Consider the following 20,534-nt stretch of genomic DNA (forward strand, 5'->3'; position numbering starts at 1 on the left):
TCTTCTTCCCTAAGAAACCATATAGATACCAAACCTCTTAGTCACGTTTGCGTACTTCAGGTTATTTTGGTTTGTCAAGAATGTCTTCCTCTTCACGAGCTTGTGGTTTTTCAAGAGGCTTTCTTGACAAAGGTATTGGTTTCAAGTCTAAAGGGAGGAAGAAAAGAACCCTAGTAGAAGATGATCATCCTAACGCCTCATGTTACTATGCATATACTCATGAGGATGTTGACAAGGAGGATATGATTTCTGCTGAAGTGGTCCATGACTTTCTTAAGTATTTTGAGGAAGCAAAACTGCAGCTCGTTGATACTCTGAAAAGTCATGATGTGTTGAAAATTGAGTTGAAAAGGTTTCAGCTGACCTGGGTCTCATAAAATCTCACATCAATGATCTTCACAAAGAGAATCTCTTCTCTAAAGATGCAATGGATGCTGCTAATCACAAGCTCAAAGACGCCAAGACTCGTGAGGATCCTGAACCGTCAATTTGACCTTAGTTCGTGTTTGGCCATGGCACTGGAGTCTGCTTTTGTTCCTTAGATTGTTGATTTCTTTTATTTGCCTAGTAAATCTTCTATTTTCTTGTTTTTTTAGAAGAATAAATAGAGTTTGGGATATCCATTATTGTGATTACACATAGCTATGTCCAACATTTTCATCTTCATGTTTTTAGATTTATTGGTTTAAACTCTAAAGTTGTTTGGAACATGATTTTTGCAGTATTAATATTTATGGTTTTATATATTGCAATATTATTATGGGAAATGTGTGTTTGCGTCTGTGAACTATGATTGTCCCATACCTTGTCAAAAGTAAAGTCTTTCGTATGTCGATATGCGTGTATTGATAAAAGAATGAATAGACTTTTGACAAATACAAAAGTTAAGCCTATTATGTCAATTTTTGATGGAAGATAGGTTAAAATCTTTTGTTTGCAAGGATTATGTCTATTGAATATCGTTATGCGAATAGTGATGGAAAATAGAATGAATCCTTGTGTATTCTGCAGTATTGATCTTCCGTGATCCATATTTTATGTATTACTGTTAGGCTCCATAAAGTGTCTTATGTTGAGCAATAAAACGGCCAAGTTGATTATTTATGATTAGCTTAGTTGTTGTTCCGCGAGATACTTTACGTCGAGCATATTCAGCTAAATTAATCATCTTGTTTAGTTATTTAGTTGTTGCTCCGTAAGTTTTATTATGATGAGCATGACCAATTAAATTGATTACTTTTGTGATTAGTTTGGTTGTGTATTTCAATTGAATTAATCATGGGTTCTCTTGTGGTTAATTTAATTGAGTATTTTGGATTCGAATTCATACTTGTATGTGATTTGTTATGTCCAAAGAAATCCTTATTTTCTTTCGAAATTAAGGTCGCTCTTGTTGTTCTTTCAGGAATGACATTTTATGGGGGAGAGTTCTTAATTGAACTTGTGCTTAATTGCCAAATCTTTGTGGGGAGTGCGGCTGTGGAATATTATAGGGGTTATCTTGTATCTTTATAAACTCCTTGATGAATGCATTTAGCTTCGGCTATATGATTGCATTTATATAAGATGATATGTGTTTCTTTATTTTGGTCATGAAATGTCTCTTTCGGAAATTTCAGTAGGATCCCGTTCTTGTACCTTTGCCAATTTTATTGACAAAAAGGGGAAGAATTAATATGTAGTTCACACTACAAATACATATGGTTTTCGGATCATTATGTAATGGGGAGTGGTTTCCATGTGAGATGGAGTATTGACTAAGGGGAAGGAATACATATCACCATAGTATTGTTGTTGAAGTTGTGATACAATTGAACTTTGACGGTCTGTAATGATACTATGAAACTGTATAACAATGATTGAGAACTCTTGTTTTCTCGTTGTTATAGCTACGGATTTTCAACAATGATGATGCTGAACTTTGGGATCATTGGAGTACTTGGAAGTGACGAAGATTTCAAGTAATGTTGAAGATTAGACATGTGGAATAGGAGCTACAAAAGTTAATTTATTTATTTTTTGTATTCCATATGTATTGATAGTTTTGTCACTAAAATTGGATAATGGGGAGATTGTTAGAGCATTGCTCGGTCGAACTCGCATGCATTGCTATCTCAAGCATGTTTGTCAATGTTAGTGATCAAAACCATAAGTATTGATTTCTAGTCTACTATAGCTAAGGTCTCGGACTAGGATAGAAAGTGTAGTTGAGCTCAAGAACTCCATGGCAATCATCATACAAGACGAAAGACTACTCAAGGAACCGGTGGATCTTCATCGACTAAAAGGTATGTGGAGACTTGAACTTATCTATCAATCAAAAGTATATTTATCTCCTATCTTGAGACAAAAGTCGTTTTGCTATATAGACTTAGATTATACACATTTGCTATTTCGAGCCGAGTTTATCTCGCCTATCTATTTCCCGAAATATGTGTTGGTAAGCTTTCTCTTTAGCCAAGTTCATCTTTACCTAGTGACGAAAGTCATGACAAGTTTCAATCACTTTGAAAATTGCTTACTTTGAGGAAAAATAGTTTGTGAATAACAACTATAAAATATCAACGTCCTCTAAGAATGTTTTAATGATTGAAATAAGAGTTTATATTATATAACCATTGGAAGATATAAGCATTGTTGTGGAAACACATATATGTATAAGTACTTATTCCTTGAACCGAAGTTTGCGAACTTTGTTGATCAAGAGAACCGGAATAGTGGCGTGATCCAAGTCCGCGAAATGGCTGAAGTTCTCGTCCCGAGAAATTCTGCTGGAGTATGTGAACTCCGTCCGGGAACTTAAGTCCGAGAACTTGAGTAGGTTATATCTAAAAACGATGTTTGTGAACTTATTCTTATATAAACTAAGGAATGCTAATTGCAAACCGTGGCTACATAGTTCATGAACCGATTCGAGTGAATCAAATCGTTTTTGCTTCAATTGTGTCTTGTGTAGTACATAAGATTTCCTTGCAATTGAACAACTCTCTAACTAGTACATTTGAGTCACTTGAATTGGTTATGGTGAATAAGAACATGGTTGATATGAAAGTGATCATATGGCTAACCATTTGGTTGACTATTGTTGAACCAAAAAATGTACAAGTTTGGGTACGGTTATACAAGCCTAGAAACGTGCATTTCATTTTTGTGTAACAAGCTAGTTTTCTATCTAACGGTTGAAAGATATTATCTTGAATCTAATCAGGTTTTCATTTAATGGTAAATATTGAATGGTTTGTTACCAAGCTAACATTGATTGCAAACCCTGATTTGAAAGACTATATAAGGGAGAAATCTAGCAATTGGGAAACCTAATCCTCACACCTTATGTGTGATACTAGTTGTCCTAAGCTAGAGTCGATTCTCCTTTAACCTTTGGTTTCTTCTTCTAAACCAGGTTAACGACTTAAAGACTTCATTGGGATTGTGAAGCCAGACCGATACTACTTTCTTGTAGTTGTGTGATCTGATCTTGCTGTTTCTACCGTACGAGTACAATTGTAATAATTGGCTTGAGATTGATATCTCCGATAGGCAAGATATAAAAGAAATCACAAACACTTCGTCTATCGTTTGTGATTCCGCAATATCTTTTTCGTTGTGTCGATTAAGATTATTGTGAGGTGATTGATAATACTAGGCTGTTCTTCGGGAATATAAGTCCAGTTTATCAATTGGTTCATGTTCTCCTTGATTTATCAAAAGACGGAACAAAACTCATAGGTATATTCGTGGGAGACGGATTTATCTATTACCGTAGACTTTTATGTGTGATACAGATTTGTTTATTAAAGTCTTCGACTTTGGGTCGTAGCAACTCTTAGTTGTGGGTGAGATCATCTAAGGGAATCAAGTATGTAGCATCTTGCTGGGATCAGAGACATAGGAGCATAACTGTACCTTGGATCAGTGTGAGATTCTATCTCAGTTTCGTAACACCTCTTTCCTTCAATCCAATCTCCCTTTATGATTCCTACACCACTGGGGTGAGGGAATTTGATGCACTGGTGGAAAGTTGAAGCTACACCTAGAATCCCATGTAGCCAAGGTCGACCAATTAACGCATTGTAGGGTGATTCTACATCAACGACACAGAATAAGATTTCGGAAGATATTCCCTTCAATGGAGTTCGCATAGTAACCTCCCCTTTAGGCTTGTTAGCAGTACCATTAAAACCATATATCTTATATGTTGATGGTATAAGATCATCATCTCTTCCACCCATGGTTTTATAAGTATGATAAAATAAGATGTTCACAGAGCTTCCAGTATCGATTAGAATTCTATTAATTTCCCATGAATCTTCAGCTTCATCATCCTCATCTTCTTTAGGTTTTGGATTAATTTCTAATTTTACTACCAATGGATTGTCATGCACCTCTTCTCCTTCGGGAATTTCTTCTGCCGTAAAAGAAATGATCTGTTTCTGCCATTCCTCTAGTGGCGAGATTTTCCCAATATTCATAATTTCTCTTCCATCATTATCTCTTGCGAACACTCTACTCAAAACATTATCATGAAAATCTTCAATTGTCTTATATAAATGTACGATAGAGTGACATAATAGATTTTTTTCTTTTGCACCAACTTCTATGAAGAATGTTTCATTCTTTTTCATCGCGTTCACTTTGTGATGCTCTGGTGGTGGTGCAGTGGTTGAGATTGTGGGTGCCCTACCAAAAAGTGGTTTAGTTTTCCTTGATCTATCATTCTCAAAATAATTCTTTTTACATTCCTGCAATCATTTGTTGTATGTCCATGAAAATGATGATAAGAACAAAACTCATGGATTCTGTGATTTGGAGGTGGTTCCGTTCCCATGTTCCATGGTGTTGGTATATTCTCCATCAAGATTATAACTTCCCATATCTTCTCCACACTTGCATTTAGAGGTGGCATCTTGATTTCTTCCCATACTACCTTGTGACTTCCTTGTCCTCTATTATAGTTTTGTCTTTGACCTCCATAAGTTTCTTGTGGTTGATCGAGTCTTTGAATCTTGTTATTTCCACCAAGATTGTAGAAATTTCTTTCTCTTTCATACTCTTCTTTATCTCGGCTTCCCATAGCCACCAGTTTCTGTTGATTGTTACCCGTCACCTTCTCTTGTTGTACTTGCGAAGTATTCGCTACTGTGTTTATTAGCTTGGGTAATAAGCTTGCATTCGCTGTTTATGAGCTGGTGTTCGCAAATGGATATGATTCCATTTCATTTTTCCTTTCCTCTAGAGCAATGTATTCTTCTTGAAGTTCTCGCAATTCAGTAATTGTGATCGTATTCTTGACTCTGAAAATTTGGACATACAATAGGTTTCTTGCAAACATAGCATTGATAAATGATAATATAAGATATCTCTCATCTACACGGCCAGCCATTTCTCTACACATAGTTCTCCATCTTTTAGTCAGGTGTTTCAAACTTTCGCCAATCCTCTATTTTAATCCAAACACATCTTTTATACCAGGTCGCGAAGAATTATTACTTATATATGCCCCTAAGAATGTAGTCTGTAAATGATTGAAGGATGTTATTGTGTTCTTTGGTAGACCTTCAAACCATTTTAACGCCTCTCCTGTTAAGCTGGATGCGAAATATTTGCACAATACGGCATCATGATTTTCTCATTGTAACATGCACCTCACATAGGCTTTAATGTGTTGAATTGCACAAGTTGTTCCATCAAAAATGCTGGTTAATGCGGGCAAATTGCATTTCAATGGTATTCCTCCTAATTGTACTTCCCTTGTAAATGGAGTTTTCGCAGCTTCTTCTATTGCTTCATCCAATTGTCTTCTGCCTACTTCTCCTCTATTATTTAGCATTCCTCTCATTTCTTCTAATTCTTTCAAGATTTGTTTATTTACACCTGAATCTTGATCCATTGGTCTTTTTAATTTCGCCTCTCTTCTTCTGCGTTCATGTCTATCTTCTCTCGCGAAATTTTGTATTTCTTCTTCATTATCCTCATCTCGTCTTCTTCTGCAATTCTCTTCCTCATCTCTATCTTGAATTCGCATATGATGATGCCTTTCATTTTCCTCTCCATAATTTTGTTCATTTCTTATCAATTCCATTCGCCGTCTTTCAGCCATCCTCTGTACTCTATCATACTCCTCATTGAGATTACCGTTATTCCGATTTTGTGCACGTCTTCTTTCTCGATTGTCGTGATTTTTTTGGCGAATTGTCTCCTGAAGCTCTTGTTCTTCCATTTCCGCTCTCAATCTTTCACGTTCGCAGATTAAACGTGCTTGTTCAGCATAATGTCTTTCAATTTCTTCTTCAAGTGTCTGTTGATTTCTTTGATTTTCTCTTTCATGTAAAATTCTTCTTCATTCCTCTCGATTTCCTTCGCCATCTTGGTCATTTCGTCCCTGACGTTGTCCGTTCTCTTGATTTCCACCATTTTGCCCCTCATCAAAAGTTTCATTTTTTGGAACATAACGATCATCAGTTTTTTCTCTATTTTCGCGATATTCTTCATTAGGATTTGATATTTGTTCTTGGATATTGTTTCCAGCATTGATTGTGGGTGAGTTTCGCCTCATTTCTCTTCTAGTCGATCTTGAATATGATTTTGTAATACTTCTCGATCTTTTATTCTGTAGTCTTATATTCTCCATCCTTAATTCGTGATTGTGCCTTGTTAGATTTGCACGTTCTTTTTCCTCAACTCTTCTTTCTTCATGTATTCTTCGTCTCAACGTTTCTAACGCTCCAATTTCCTCATCTCCATGAATTATTCCTTCATCTGCTTCTTTATTTCTCTCTACCTGTCTATGGTTTCTGTTTTGTTGCTCTTCTTCTACTTCTTCTGCCGAATTTGATTGCCAAGTGTGTATACTCACCCTATCATAATCTGTATTCCTCCCTTGTACTAGTGTTTGTTGAATTGGTGGTTTAATTTGATTTTCTCCATTATTTCTCATTCTAGTAGATTCTCCCATTTCACTTCTTTCTCTCCCAGCAGTTCTCTTGCTTCTTCTAACAGTAGTCGGTTGTTCAGATGTATTTCTTCTTCTAGCCATTTCTTCAATGTTAACAATATTGCAGGAAATTATGTAAAATTCTTAATCAATCACTCTAAATCTTCACAAATCTCAATATTAATCTTCAGCTTTTTCTAGAATAATCTTCAATCCTCCCTGTTTCTAGCGCCATTATGTAGTTGCAAGAAATCCTACACTACACCCCTCATATGATTTCATTATTACTCAACTCATTTTTAGATTTACACTATTAATTTTATTGATCAATCTTCGAATATTCTTACAAGAAAAGATAAAGGAATCAAGAATGACCTCTATTCTAGACTTTCTCTCTCATGTTTACTTGTTTCTTACTCAAAAAAGATCTCCTCCCTTCTTTACAACTTGAACGACTATATATAGGGAAATACATAGTGGATGACAGCTAATTTGTCCTTTACTTTCGGGTATGGTCTGCGACATTCTCATAACCTTACAAATGTTAATTTCGCAAGCTCTCTAATTTTCGCAGGACTATCACATCTTTCTCGTGATCCTAGCTGACATTTTTTATCGTATCATTTCTGAAATTGTTCTGCGACGCTGTTGTGTTGTGTTGTGTTGTTGATAATTTCGCTGAGATATTATCGTTGCGAGATTCTGATCCTACATCTATAATAACATGTGCCCATCCTTGCGCCTGTGGTTATTTCCATATTATGGCCTGCCATAATTCCTTCAATGCGGCCATGACACCGATTGCATAAAGCGCCACCGTGCCGCGGCTATGCCGCACGCGCTAGTTATGGTTTCGATATGCCAAACCCTAATTTAGCAAAATTTGCCACGCCAACTAAGTTGAGTAATTCTCCTAAGGCCTTAAGTTTGATATAGCAACAGGGCTAATGTTGCCAGAGCCATATTTGGATATAACACCAATATGCCAAAATAGCTGCCACGGATACGCCAGGCGCCACCATGCCACGGGCATGCCTCTATATGCCACTACACCATTGGCATGTGCCAATGACGCCACTGTGCTACCATCAGGCGCCAACAAATGTGTCCATAATCAATGGCCACCTTTTCTCATGAATTACGATCTCAGACGTCCAAATTCTCCACAGAATTGACAGGCCTGTGGTAACTTTTGGGCGACCAACTAAGACAAGCCAAATAGCATCACGTTTTATTCTCCTGCGGCAAGTCTCCTGACTTTGACTTTCCACACATAGCAACCTGCTACATGTTTTCCATGAAAACACTCGAGACATCAAACATGTCACAAACTGGGGGATGCTCATCAGGGTATTGGTCTGGCGGTTTACAGCGTGCGGCGTGCAACACTCCATTATAAGAAAGTGGCAGAAAGCAATGCAGTTAGTGGCGGCAAGAAGTAGTGGGTGTAAACTAACCAGTTTCCTCCATAGTGGGAACATGGTTTCTAACAGTTACACATAACCCCACTTCTTCATCCCTCAATCACTCCCACTTTCTATGAGATCAGGGTGCATTCAATATGACTTGTATAAATAGGTTTTATCTATTTTCGACCAAACAACAGAGTTTTGGTTAACAATAACACAGTATCCAGAAAAATACCAAAGAACTGATAGCTTTCATTCCGCAAGCCAGTTCCAAATTCTGATACAAGTCATAAAATATCCACACTTTCAGAATTAACCATTCTGGTCTCAACACCTTCTTCGCTTCCCTCCCTAAGTCCAACCCTTATCCTTCACTTTGTGACCGAAGCAAGACTGGAACGACCATTTCTTGGTTTAGGACAGGATTGTACAGATTGACCTCTCGAATCTAAAGTACTCCCGTGCAGTGCATCTGTTTTAGGTTTAGATTTGTTTCTCATCTACACACCCAAATTTACCAAAACCAGCAGAAACAGTTTTTACCCATAAACAACCGGGATCATTCCATTGATGCACAAATCTACAAGCTGTTGCTCTATGACATTTGGATCATGACAATCCAGGGCTTGAACTCTGAACATTTTGACATAATCATTAGGATGTTCATTGGTCCTTTGAAACATCATTCCAAGATCATAGAGGGTGATTTTTCGGAAACGAAGAAATATTTTCTGTAGAAAGCATTAATCATTTATCCCCAACTTGTGATACTTCCTGGTGCGATGTTGGTGTACTAGGTATATATATATATATGCCCTGCCCTTTAGATACTTTGAAATTTCTTCATACGGACGACATGGTTGTGCTCATGTTCACCCAATGCTTCCATAAACCGAGAAACATGTTCTCGAGCATTCCCCGTTCCATCATAAAGGGTGAATGTTGGAGAGGTATAACCTTTTGGAAGAGGAATATTTTGTGTAGCAGCAGGGTATGGAGGTTGGTGACGGTGGACAAAGGTCGTCTTATCTTTTCCACGATCTTCCAAAAGGCGCTCCAGGTCTTCACGAGCGATGAAACTGGACGGTTCTTTCGTTGGCGGGTTGTCTACAGCCTTATTAACTTCTTCATCATCTACTACATGGATTGGAGTGACTTCAGGATCAGCGTCTGGAGATGTTTCTTTAGATTTTCCTTTCTCCTGAGTTTTCTCTGACATCTTGTCTGTAAGAGTCTTGAGATAATTGCATAACTCCTTCTGCTAGCGTCATTCGCGTTTGTAACTAACCCATACCTAAGACCATCCATATTGCGAAAATGTGAGATTGCAACCGAGAGATTAATCTCCCACTGTGATCTCCAATCTATAGATGGGGTAAAATGATTTGTTGATTTTTAAGGAATTGAGGAGACAACCGTGTGTAGGAGACTCCTTGAACCGAGCAAACTGCTCAACCTCACACATGTGCACTACAAAAAGGGAGTTCTTGAATTTGAGAGATCAATCTGTAGGACTCCGTCCTAAACCAAGAAAATGGTCGTTCCAGAGTCAATTGGGTCACAAGAGAGGATGGGTCGATCTGTAGGAGGGAAGCTGAGAAATGTGTGAGATCAATGGTGATCAAAGATTGTAGGTGTGTTGTGTATTCTGCATAAAGAAATAAGATAAGTTCTGATTGATTGAATTTTCTCTGTTGAGAGTAATTGCTCAGACACTGAGTTCTTAATCTCTTGTTGTCTGTTTGACGAAAGATTGTCTGTTGTTTCAATCATGATTCAGAGACTTATTTATATTGTAAGAATTGTTGACACCTTGATCCCATGAAGTGTGACAGTTACTGGAGTCAAAGAGTGGAGAAGTGGGAAATCATGTTAAAACCAGTTGCTCATCGTGCGGAGACTTGGTTGATTTTCCACCCACTACTTTGCTCATCGTGTGTATGAATACACGTGTCGTAAACCGCCAAACCAAAACCCTAGTTGATATCCCCCATGTGACACTATTGATGTCTCGTGATTATGGAGTATGTAAGGCAGACGTGTATTTAGTTAGTCAGTTGTTGAATTTAAGAGACGATGAGTCTTTGTATTGCTGGGTCGAACATGATTTGCAAATGTTTTAGGACTCATGAATCGAACGTGTCTGTTGAGACAGAGGTATAATTTCCGAATGAATGTTGATAGTTAAGGTGAGCAAATGTTGATCATTTGATGAATTTTTGAATGTTGATGGTTAAACCAATATTCCTTAATCTGAGCATATATTTCTCATCTGAGTAAATGTTGCTCGTTTGATGAATTATTGGTAGCGGTACCAGATGAAATATTAATTAAAAACACTGGCAACTGGACCGAGTATAATTAATCAAAATATTTATCACGGGATCAATGTAAAATTACTAGTGTTTGAATCTGCTCAGAATTATGCTTTGTAGAGCCTTAGATTCGAAATCCGAATTGCTGATCAATTGTTGATCAATTGATGATTTATTGAAAATCAACCACGGAGCGAAGGAGGGACCGGCTACATGGGATGATGGACCATCCATGTAGCGCCCAGATGAGGGACCGACCAAGGGGTCATGGAACCGTCCCTGGTTAGTCATGGGATCGACTGCCGATCATTTAATGAAATTCCCAGTTGTTTGGAAGAGTTTGAACCTAATATGAACAAATTAGGTCAAATTATGAAAATATGTGGGACCGGCTTCTTGCAAGCCAAAAGGCCAACCTTGGTCGGTCAAGGTAATATGCCCATGTCACCAAAGTGTTCGTGTCTCAATCCTGATAATTTTTTCTGATGTGCGTTTGAGCAACATTTTGAGAAAATATGAAGAAATCAAGGTTTAGCTCAAACTGAGGAACTTCATAAGACGAAGGAAATAATAATAAAATAAGGAATCATAAATTGTGGGATCGGCTATGGCCAAGGCATGGACGGCCGGCCAATAAGCCCGGTCCCATGGCACTTTTCCTAATTTTATATTATTTTTCATGATTTGAAGGAAATATCATGAAATCAAGGAGTTTGTTGAAACGAAGGAGTTTCCTTAAAGTGAAGGAGTTTCCATGAGATGAACGAAACAATAATAATAATAATAATAAAATAAGGGGCGTGTGGGACCAGCCTCGACTAGGGCGTGGTTGGCCGGCTAGGGGCCCGGTCCCGTGAACCTTTCCTAATTTTATATCATTTCCTTGATGTGAAGGAAATATCATGAAACTGAGGAATTTCATGGGATGAAGGAAATAATAATAATAATAAAATAATAAGGATTGCAAGGTGTGGGACCGGCCACAACTAGGGCATGATCGACCGGCTAGTGAACCCGGTCCCGTGACACTTTTTCTAATTTTATATTATTTCCTTGATACGGAGGAAACACCATGAAATTGAGGAGTTTCCTTAAAACGAATGAGATTTGTTCAAATGAAGGGATTTTCATGAGATGCAGGAAAAAATAATAAAATATGATAAAATAAAGAATTAGGCGTGGGACTGGCCACGACATGACCGGTGGGTCCAGTCCCCCGGCGCCTTAGCTAATATTTTTTTATTATTATTTTTCTTCCTATTTTGCATAGGTTCATCATTCCTTCGTATTTTTGAATGCTCGTTCGTGCATTATTGCTGAGTACACTTGCACCATTTTGGTCGGGGATTACTCGATAGTGGCTCATATGCCCGTACGTTGAATATTTATCACTAACCCATGGAATTCTGCTGGGAAGAGCCATGAATTGAAGTAATGAAATATTATGAAGAACGTAGAATATTTTCTAGGGATTCAGTTAATGAATCTAGTGATTATAAATAATTAATTGATGGCTCTATACTAGCGTGTCGTGTAGGAGCATTAATTATTCAAGAATTGAGCGATATGAGCTTGTTGAAGCGTCATATTTCTTTTATATATTCAGGGAAAACATTGTTACATCCTAAAGACGTTATCGCTCTATACTAGCAGGCAAGCTGTCTAGGAGCCGTCCAATCGTTTGATTCTATATAGAAGTGATTACTGAAATTGCTCAGTATTCGTGAGATATGTCGTTGCCTCAGTTGAGAGACTACATATCAACGTATGCTCTGAGAGACAATATACACAGTCAGAGGTTCTTGTGGCATGAGCTTTCATGCTTCAATGAGAGACATGAGCCTCAATACTCATCTGATTGTTGGATCAGGAATATGTAAGATTATGATTTTACGATTTTAGCCTTTGTCGAAAATCCACCATCTACAACAGGTTGTCGTGCTAACCTACCAGCTAGGCTCATGAGAAAGCATCCAAGGGAACCGAAGCAAATAGGGGGATGATTATTATGTCGCAAGGGGACAAGCTAGCTCTACCTCATGTCAAATTCCGCAGTATTGCGCCATCGGGGACTCAAACCTGAGACTTCCTATAACGCATCAAACATTTGAGGACCAGGGATGACCACCCGAGCTAGCTATCCTTTTTCTTTTTGAAAGCATTAGTTTCATTTATTACCGCAAACTTAACTACATATGATCATGGGAGATCAATAAAGAAAAAAAAATGTTTCCTCTTTGCGTCATTTAAAACACAATGGACAATTGTTTTCACCTCTATTTGTATGCATATGAATATTAAAAACTTCTGGACACTTTGTTTTCGATTCACGTTTAGGTATTCCGTTGAAAAATTTAGATTTAGCTGAAAACAAAGTAAGAATTGTGTTGAAAGGAAGAAGGACGGGTTCCGATTTTTAAGAATTTAACCTAAGTTGGGTTAGGTTTAATTCGTTATAGGTTTGTCAATGGGTCTGGGCCTTTTCGTGTGTCATTGTCCCTAATAAGAGGGCCACACACGTAATACAATGGCAATTATAGTAGGAAGCAAATCGGTACGGCGAAACGAATCCAGAAAGATTGTCTCAATTTGAATTGTTATCTGGAACTCGGGAACATGAAGTTGGAATCGCTAGTAATCGCGTTCCTATATATAAGGTTGGGTCCCCAGCTGATTGATCAAAAAAAAAGGTTGGGTCTGATTCCTAAATTTGTGGATACAAAATCGGACCTGTCAGAAATTCCGAATACCCGTCGGATATTAAAAAACTATCAACTTGTTTTTATAGTGTTGATATTTTTTTCTTCTTTTGGTTGAATCCAAATTATTTTTATACAAGTTTATTATTTCATTACTAATGTTCTAAATAAGGAAATAAAAATAATTTAATTACATTTTTTTGTTGCTAAATATAAGAAAAAAAATAAACTTAGAATGAATTGAAAAATAAATCAGCCGATATCAATTGGGTATTCGACGACTATTATCCATTTGGACCCATGAAGAATTCGGGCAATATCCAGCAGGTGCTAAGTTTCTGATAGTTCAAAATTTAGGACCCGAAACTGGATTCGAATCCATTGGATCCGGTTTCAATCCCAGGTGATGAGCACATATTGACAGCCCTAATTCGCAAGCAAGTAAAGGTATTAGTGTATTACTGTCTTAGTCAGCACTTAATATATGAATCAGGCTGTTAGCTAGTTGAACCCGATTTTCATTCTCTTCGAATTACTTTTTGCTCTTCCACTAACAAAAATCATTTAGGAGATTTTCAAAAAAGAAACACAAATTTTGTGTCTTCAGGCCAGACAATAGTTCTGGACCATAAGTTGAGCTCTTGGGCCAGATGCCCATAAGTTAAAGAACCCAAACCCGAATGCAAAGTAACCGTATTTCCTTCGAGCAAATGAAAATAAAATGAAAAATTTAACTTGTCAGTCTGAGTGTAATCTTCTCAATCATCACATTCCAAACTGATTTTAACGTTGTGGAAGCCCCAATTGGAATTCCAAGATAAGACATAGGAAACTCAGCAACCGTGCACCTTGCTAAAGTTGCACACACTTCTCCCTGTCGATCAACTCTAATTAAAACTTTAATCAAAATAGTTCGACATCGATGGTTCTGGATTAACAAACTTCAGGTATTTTTCACACACTCTCTCTGTTATTTAATTTTAGGGTAAAACTAAATCCATGGAAGAAGAAACAGAAATTTCTCCAATTTCAGATTACAATGGAGAAGAAGAAGTAGATAAACTTAGCAATTTACCAGAACCTCTCAGTCCAAACAAGCGTTTTATCAAAGAGATGGAGATATATGTGGACTCCTCTCCGAACCCTATCTATGAATTTTGATTATTGTACACACAGAAAGTTACATAATGATGTCGATGACTATATGTATTTTGTAGAAAGAGTACTCATGCTTCGTGATAATAAAGATCTTTTACTTAATCTTCCTCTACCTGAAGAATCCAAGTTGCCTCCATGCATCTTTACTTGTCAGTCGTTGACTAAGTTGGTGTTGTGTTGCGATGGTTGGAGAATGACGATGGTTAGTTTACCTAAATCGTTTGATTTACCTAAACTCAAAACTTTGAAGCTTAAAGGGGTTACAATTTGTGATACAGACTTAACTAGTAAGTTCTTGTCAAGCTGTCCTATTCTAGAATCGCTGGCAATAACAAGATCCAGAGTGAATCTAAATGTTATTAAGACTCCTAACCTTAAGTACTTGACATTAAAACACAACGAATGTCATGGAATAGGAGGGCGGAAAGTCAGGTTTTATGCTCCACTTCTCACATCATTCATCTGCGAAAGTGACATGACTCATAAACTTGACTATGCTCTGGAGAACATTTCTTCTCTAGTTACTTGTGATATTACAATGGCGGTAGACTGGACTGACGAAGAAGAAGAACCAGGGGCATTTGAAAACTTTAGTGCAGAGGATAAGGTACAATATGCTCAAGATATGATGAAATTGCTGGGGGCTGTTCGTAGTGTCAAAAATCTAACGTTATCACGTTGGCTCATTAGGGTATGATCCATTACTCTCTCTTCCAGAAAGTTCTCTTGTTTTTTTCCCTTATCATAGCTGTTTTTCTTTTTTATAATTGCTCTAGATGTATATTTCTTTTGTGAAAAGTGGATTCCTCACTTGCCTGATTGCTATCTCGACTTTGCTAAGTTATTGTCACTTGCCTTTTCATGTGGTAAGGTTATGTCTGAAGTCCCTGAATTACTGGATCGTCACACTTTCGAATATTCGAATCTGCGGAGTTTGACGCTACGACCGTTTCTTTCTAAAGAATGCTTACCCACAATAACATACTTATTGAAGATCTCTCCTAATATAGAATTTCTTTGCGTGGTTATAAATGAGGTAATAATCTACTACTTGATATTAGGTAACGTCATTATATGATTATTTAATATACGTTCTGTTTTCAAGATGAATTTGCCATCTTTTAACACTGTTGTTTTTCATTATCAAGAGTCCCTATGATGACGGGCCTCCGAAGTATCCATTATGTGATGAGGGAACTCTCGTGAACTACTCCTTGTTTCTTTTTCATTTCTATCATTCAATGAGGGAATTATAGAGACCCCTACCTTATCCAAACTAAAAATGCATACACATGGTTGTATTAGTTAAAATACACTGGTTCTCAAGTCCTCCTAGCAAAACCTTTGCATAATTACGAGCCAATGAAAGTATCCACCTAGGCGAATGATCTGCTGCTCAGTTGGCGACTCTGTGGACACAAGTTCGTCCTAATCTCAAACTGTATGAACAGACAATTAGGTGACAATTAGGTGTCAGGAGTTCAGACGTAAAGCATATAACATGAGTTTGGATAGTCTTTAAACCCTTGTACATCACATCCTAAAAGATAATAGAACGTGTATGTATTAATTTTAAAGTTGGCTAAACCATCCCTATAGATTCTTATTTGGACGGTTGATAGAAAATAGCCCGTGTATGCCTTCTTTTTTTCCCCTTGCCAGTCGTTTCTTTTTTATTGCAAGGTTTCAGATGAAGTTCTTAATTTAATGTTCTAGATATCTTTCTTTTGACCTTGTAGTTCTTAGTTTTCCAATCAAGGTGTGACCCCTTTCTTCAGTTGTTGCAGATAAGGCTCTTACAAAACCTACCGCTTTTCTCATCTGTCGTGCACATACGTCACGAATGTTTGCATTTGTAACTGGTTGAAATGTGAGAATATAGTTTCCAACTTTCTTTGTTATAAAGATGTTTGAAAGTAAGAGAGAAACGATATATAGTTATGAGAGTATATCGAGAATCTTTTGGTTTTGGAAAGTCAACAATCAAGATGAAGGAATGCGAATTATATGCATTGAAAAGGTCCGAAGATAGCGAGAAGAGTTGAGAATCAGCATTGAATGGTTGCTGATAGCAGGGAACCTTAATGAATGAGAATAATAATGGTTGTGAAACTGACGCTGCATAGCTGTACTGCCTCCAGTTACGCGGTTGAAAATTTTGAATTTTTCCATGTTGAACACCTTTGAAAATTGTAACTTGACTCGGCTGAGTTGAGTTGAGAATTGGAATCTTACTAAGATCATCGAAATCATACACATGATACAAGGCAAAAAACTGGGACATACTGCAGAGATCCATCGTGAGAGTGATGGCTTGCAAAACTGCCGAAGAAGATGAAGTGCATACTGCCTCTGATTGCGACAAAATTGTTTGTACGAAGAGGGAGGCTAAGATGCAGGTCTAGAACTGAATGTCTTTCATGATTTAAAGGATGAGAACCTGCAAGGAACTAGAAACTCACTAGATAAGCATTCATTTTCGAAATCTTAAATTCAAAATGAATAACTAGAAAGACTAAGATTTGAACAAGATAAATAACAGGAACATGAAAAATAAGGATCAAATTGAAAATAGAAATAAACAAAACAACTAATGCATGATGATAAGAGAGGAAAAGCAGGGGAAATTAATGGAAAAACATGAAGAGAAGATTGAAAACAGCCGAAAAGATTAAAGAAATTTTGATGAAAGATGGTACTGAGTTAACTCAGTTTTTCTCCGACTTGCAGAGCTCTTTAAGTTTGTCTTTGTAGTCGGATGATTCTTATTGGTCAAACTACCTCTAATATAGTGTTATTATGACTAATTTGTATTTCCTACAAAAGGTGAGCTCTTGGACTGCCCATGAGTTAAAAGAACCTTAAACCCAAATATCCATCCCGCAAATGAAAAAGAATTTCCGTCCGGCAAATGAAAATAAATGAAAATTTTATCTAGGGTTATATTCCTTGCAGTTTCCGTCCATCCTTCTCTAATCGAAATCATTCGACATTGATGGTTCTGGATTTACTCATTTCAGGTATTTCTCACACACTCTGTAATTTAATTTGTTAGGGTAAAACAAAATCCATGGAAGAAGAATCAGAAATTTCTCCAATTTCAGATTTCAATGGAGAAGAAGAAGTAGATAGACTTAGCAATTTACCCGAATCTCTGATTCACCATATTCTATCTTTCATTGACATGAAATATTCAGTTCAAACCAGCGTTTTGTCAAAGAGATGGAGATATATGTGGACTCCTCTCCGAATCCTATCTATGAATTATGATTATTCTAAACACAGAAAGTTACATAATGATGTTGATGACTATATGTATTTCGTAGAAAGAGTACTCATGATTCGTGATAATACTTGTGATATACAAAAGTTTCATCTTATTTGTCATGAAGATGTGGAGGAATTTACTGAGATAAACTTTCCACTTGAGACTTGGATGCTTGGTGTTGTAAGACGTAAGATTCAAGATCTATTACTTGATCTTCCCCTACCTCATAACTCCCGGTTACCTCCATGCATCTTTACTTGTAAGTCGTTGACGAAGTTGGTATTGTATTGCGATAGTTATAAACAGACGATGGTTACTTTGCCCAAATCGTTTGATTTACCTAACCTCAAGAGCCTGAAGCTTAAATGGGTTTCAATTTATGATACAGACTTGACCAATAAGTTCTTGTCAAGCTGTCCTGTTCTAGAATCGTTGGCAATTACAAGATCATTTGTGAATCTAACTGACATTAGGGCTCCTAACCTTAAGTACTTGACATTAAAACACAACGAATGTCATGGAATAGGAGGGCGGAAAGTCAGGTTTTATGCTCCACTTCTCACATCATTCATTTGTGAAAGTGACATGACTCATAAGCTTGACTATGCTCTAGAGAACATTTCTTCTCTAGTTACTTGTGATATTACAATGGCGGTAGACTGGACCGACAAAGAAGAAGAACCAGGGGCGTATCCAAAGTTTACTGCAGAGGATAAGGTACAATATGCTCAAAATATGATGAAATTGCTGAAAGCTGTTCGTAGTGTCAAAGATCTCATGTTATCACGTTGGCTCATTAAGGTATAATCTGTGTCTTTGTCTTCCAGATAGCTCGCTTAAATTATAAGATCTCAGTTTTTCATTTCAGGCAAAATAAAACAAGATTGAATCCCAACTCATATATTGGAAACCTGCAATATTGGAAAATATGGATAGATGTCTTGTTCTTTTCCCTTATCATAGCTGTTATTTTTTTTTATAATGGCGCTAGATGTATATTTGTTTTGTGAAAAGTGGATTTGTCACTGGCCTGGTTGCCACCTCGTCTTTACTAAGTTATTGTCCCTTGCCTTTTCATGTGGGAAGGTTATGTCTGACGTCCCTGAATTACTGGATTGTCACACTTTTGAATATTCGAATCTGCGGGGTTTGACGCTACGGCCATATCTTACTAAAGAATGCTTTCGTACAATAACATACATATTGAAGATTTCTCCTAATATAGAAATTCTTTGCGTGGTTATAAACGAGGTAACAATGTACTACTTGATACTAGACAATGCCATTGTATAATTATGTTATATACACTCTGCTTTCAAGATGAATTTGCCATCTTTTAACACTGTTGTTTTTCATAATCAAGAGTTTCGATGATGATGATGGGCTGCCGAAGTATCCATTATGTGATGAGGTAACTCTCATGAACTATTCCTTATTTTATCATCTGATGAGGGAATTATAGAGACCCATACCTTATATCCTATCTATAACTGCATACACATGGTCGCGTTCCTTATATATGATTCAAGCCCTCCTAACAAAATCTTAGATTGGTTTCAAGCCACATGAAAGTATCCACCTAGGCGAATGATCTGCCACACCACACACTTTGTAACCCTGTGGACACAAGATATTCCTAATCTGAAATTCTATGAACAGCTAATTATGGGTGTCAGGAGTTCAGACGTAAACCGTATGACAGGAGTTCGGGTTGTCTTCAAACCCTTGTACATCGCATCCTACAAGACTAACCCATCCCTAGAGATTTTTTTTTATTTGAACGATCAATAGAAACCCGCCTTAGGGTAATGGGAGGACGCCTTTTTTTTCTCCTTGCAAGTCTGTTTCTTACTATTGTTTCTTTTATTGCAAGGTTTAAGATGAAGTTCTTAATTTGATGTTCTAAATATCTTTCTTTTGGTCTTTGTCTAGATAAATGACGACTCGCCAGATACAAGTGATGATTGGGAAACAGGATTGTCATTGCCATGCTTTTTATATAACCTAAAAGTTGTTAGGATTCACAATGTCAAGGGGCGCATAAATGAACTCAAGTTTCTAGAGGTTTTGCTGAAGAATGCCATGGTTCTAGAGAATTTGATCCTTTACTGGGACTGGGATCAAGACCCAGGTAATAGAGCAGTGACAAGACGAATGAAGAAATTCACTGAGAAACTTATCGAATTTCCAAGAGCATCTCCATATGTCACATTCATGTGCTTCTAGATTCAGGACTACTACGTATCATGTGCTTCTAGATTCAGGACTACTACGTATAATTCTTTTTTAATTATTTTAAATCAATTTTTTAGATGGTAATAGTAAAATTTCAATAATTAATTGCAAAATATTTATGAATCAAGTAATAGAAATATTTTACATCGCAAGTTTTTGCTGCTGGGAAGTAAAAGCTGTTTTCATGGGCGAATATTTATTATAGTGTCGGAAGTATGCAAGTCATAAAGTTTATGTCTATTACCAGTTGATGATGTGTGCCATCAAAGTTAATTTCCTAATTTTTGCTAATTCAATCAAATTAGGATTATCAAACCAATTATACTTCAGTTGAATTAAAAACCGCAATCAGAATTGGAGGAGTCCCCAATGGTACCATGAAAAACGATCGTTTCTTTTAAATTCTGAGTATCCGGGTTGGTTATCCAGACTGAACTGGAATGTTGCAACGGTCAAGTCCAATAATGCATTTTTGCGAAGCCTGCTGTTGGCATATGGGAATTTAGACGAGTAGCAGGG

At 37.1% G+C, this 20,534-nt stretch overlaps 2 protein-coding genes across 4 annotated transcripts; both read left to right on the plus strand.

The window, feature by feature from the left end:
* The first annotated feature begins 14,136 nt into the window (after positions 1-14,136).
* On the plus strand, positions 14,137-16,584 carry LOC113344292 (putative F-box/FBD/LRR-repeat protein At1g78760). 2 transcript variants are annotated; one of them, XM_026588297.1, is made up of 3 exons: positions 14,137-15,203; positions 15,384-15,548; positions 16,300-16,584. In XM_026588297.1, exons 1-3 carry the CDS (start codon positions 14,478-14,480, stop codon positions 16,369-16,371), a joined length of 963 nt encoding a protein of 320 aa, XP_026444082.1. In that variant the 5' UTR covers positions 14,137-14,477; the 3' UTR covers positions 16,372-16,584. The 2 variants fall into 2 exon arrangements, with proteins under 2 accessions (XP_026444082.1, XP_026444081.1); XM_026588296.1 differs by lacking the exon at positions 16,300-16,584 and adding an exon at positions 15,661-15,998.
* A 91-nt stretch (positions 16,585-16,675) lies between these two features.
* Positions 16,676-20,178, plus strand: LOC113344436 (putative F-box/FBD/LRR-repeat protein At1g78760). Of its 2 annotated transcripts, XM_026588413.1 has the most exons (5): positions 16,676-17,532; positions 17,905-18,581; positions 18,867-19,031; positions 19,144-19,191; positions 19,713-20,177. In XM_026588413.1, the coding sequence occupies exons 1-5, from the start codon at positions 17,508-17,510 to the stop codon at positions 20,004-20,006; spliced, it is 1,209 nt and encodes a 402-aa protein (XP_026444198.1). In that variant the 5' UTR covers positions 16,676-17,507; the 3' UTR covers positions 20,007-20,177. The 2 variants fall into 2 exon arrangements, with proteins under 2 accessions (XP_026444198.1, XP_026444197.1); XM_026588412.1 differs by having other exon boundaries at positions 16,676-18,581; positions 19,713-20,178.
* The last annotated feature ends 356 nt before the right edge of the window (positions 20,179-20,534 follow it).

This window comes from Papaver somniferum, unplaced genomic scaffold (genome assembly GCF_003573695.1).
Source record: "Papaver somniferum cultivar HN1 unplaced genomic scaffold, ASM357369v1 unplaced-scaffold_76, whole genome shotgun sequence".
NCBI lineage: Eukaryota > Viridiplantae > Streptophyta > Magnoliopsida > Ranunculales > Papaveraceae > Papaver > Papaver somniferum.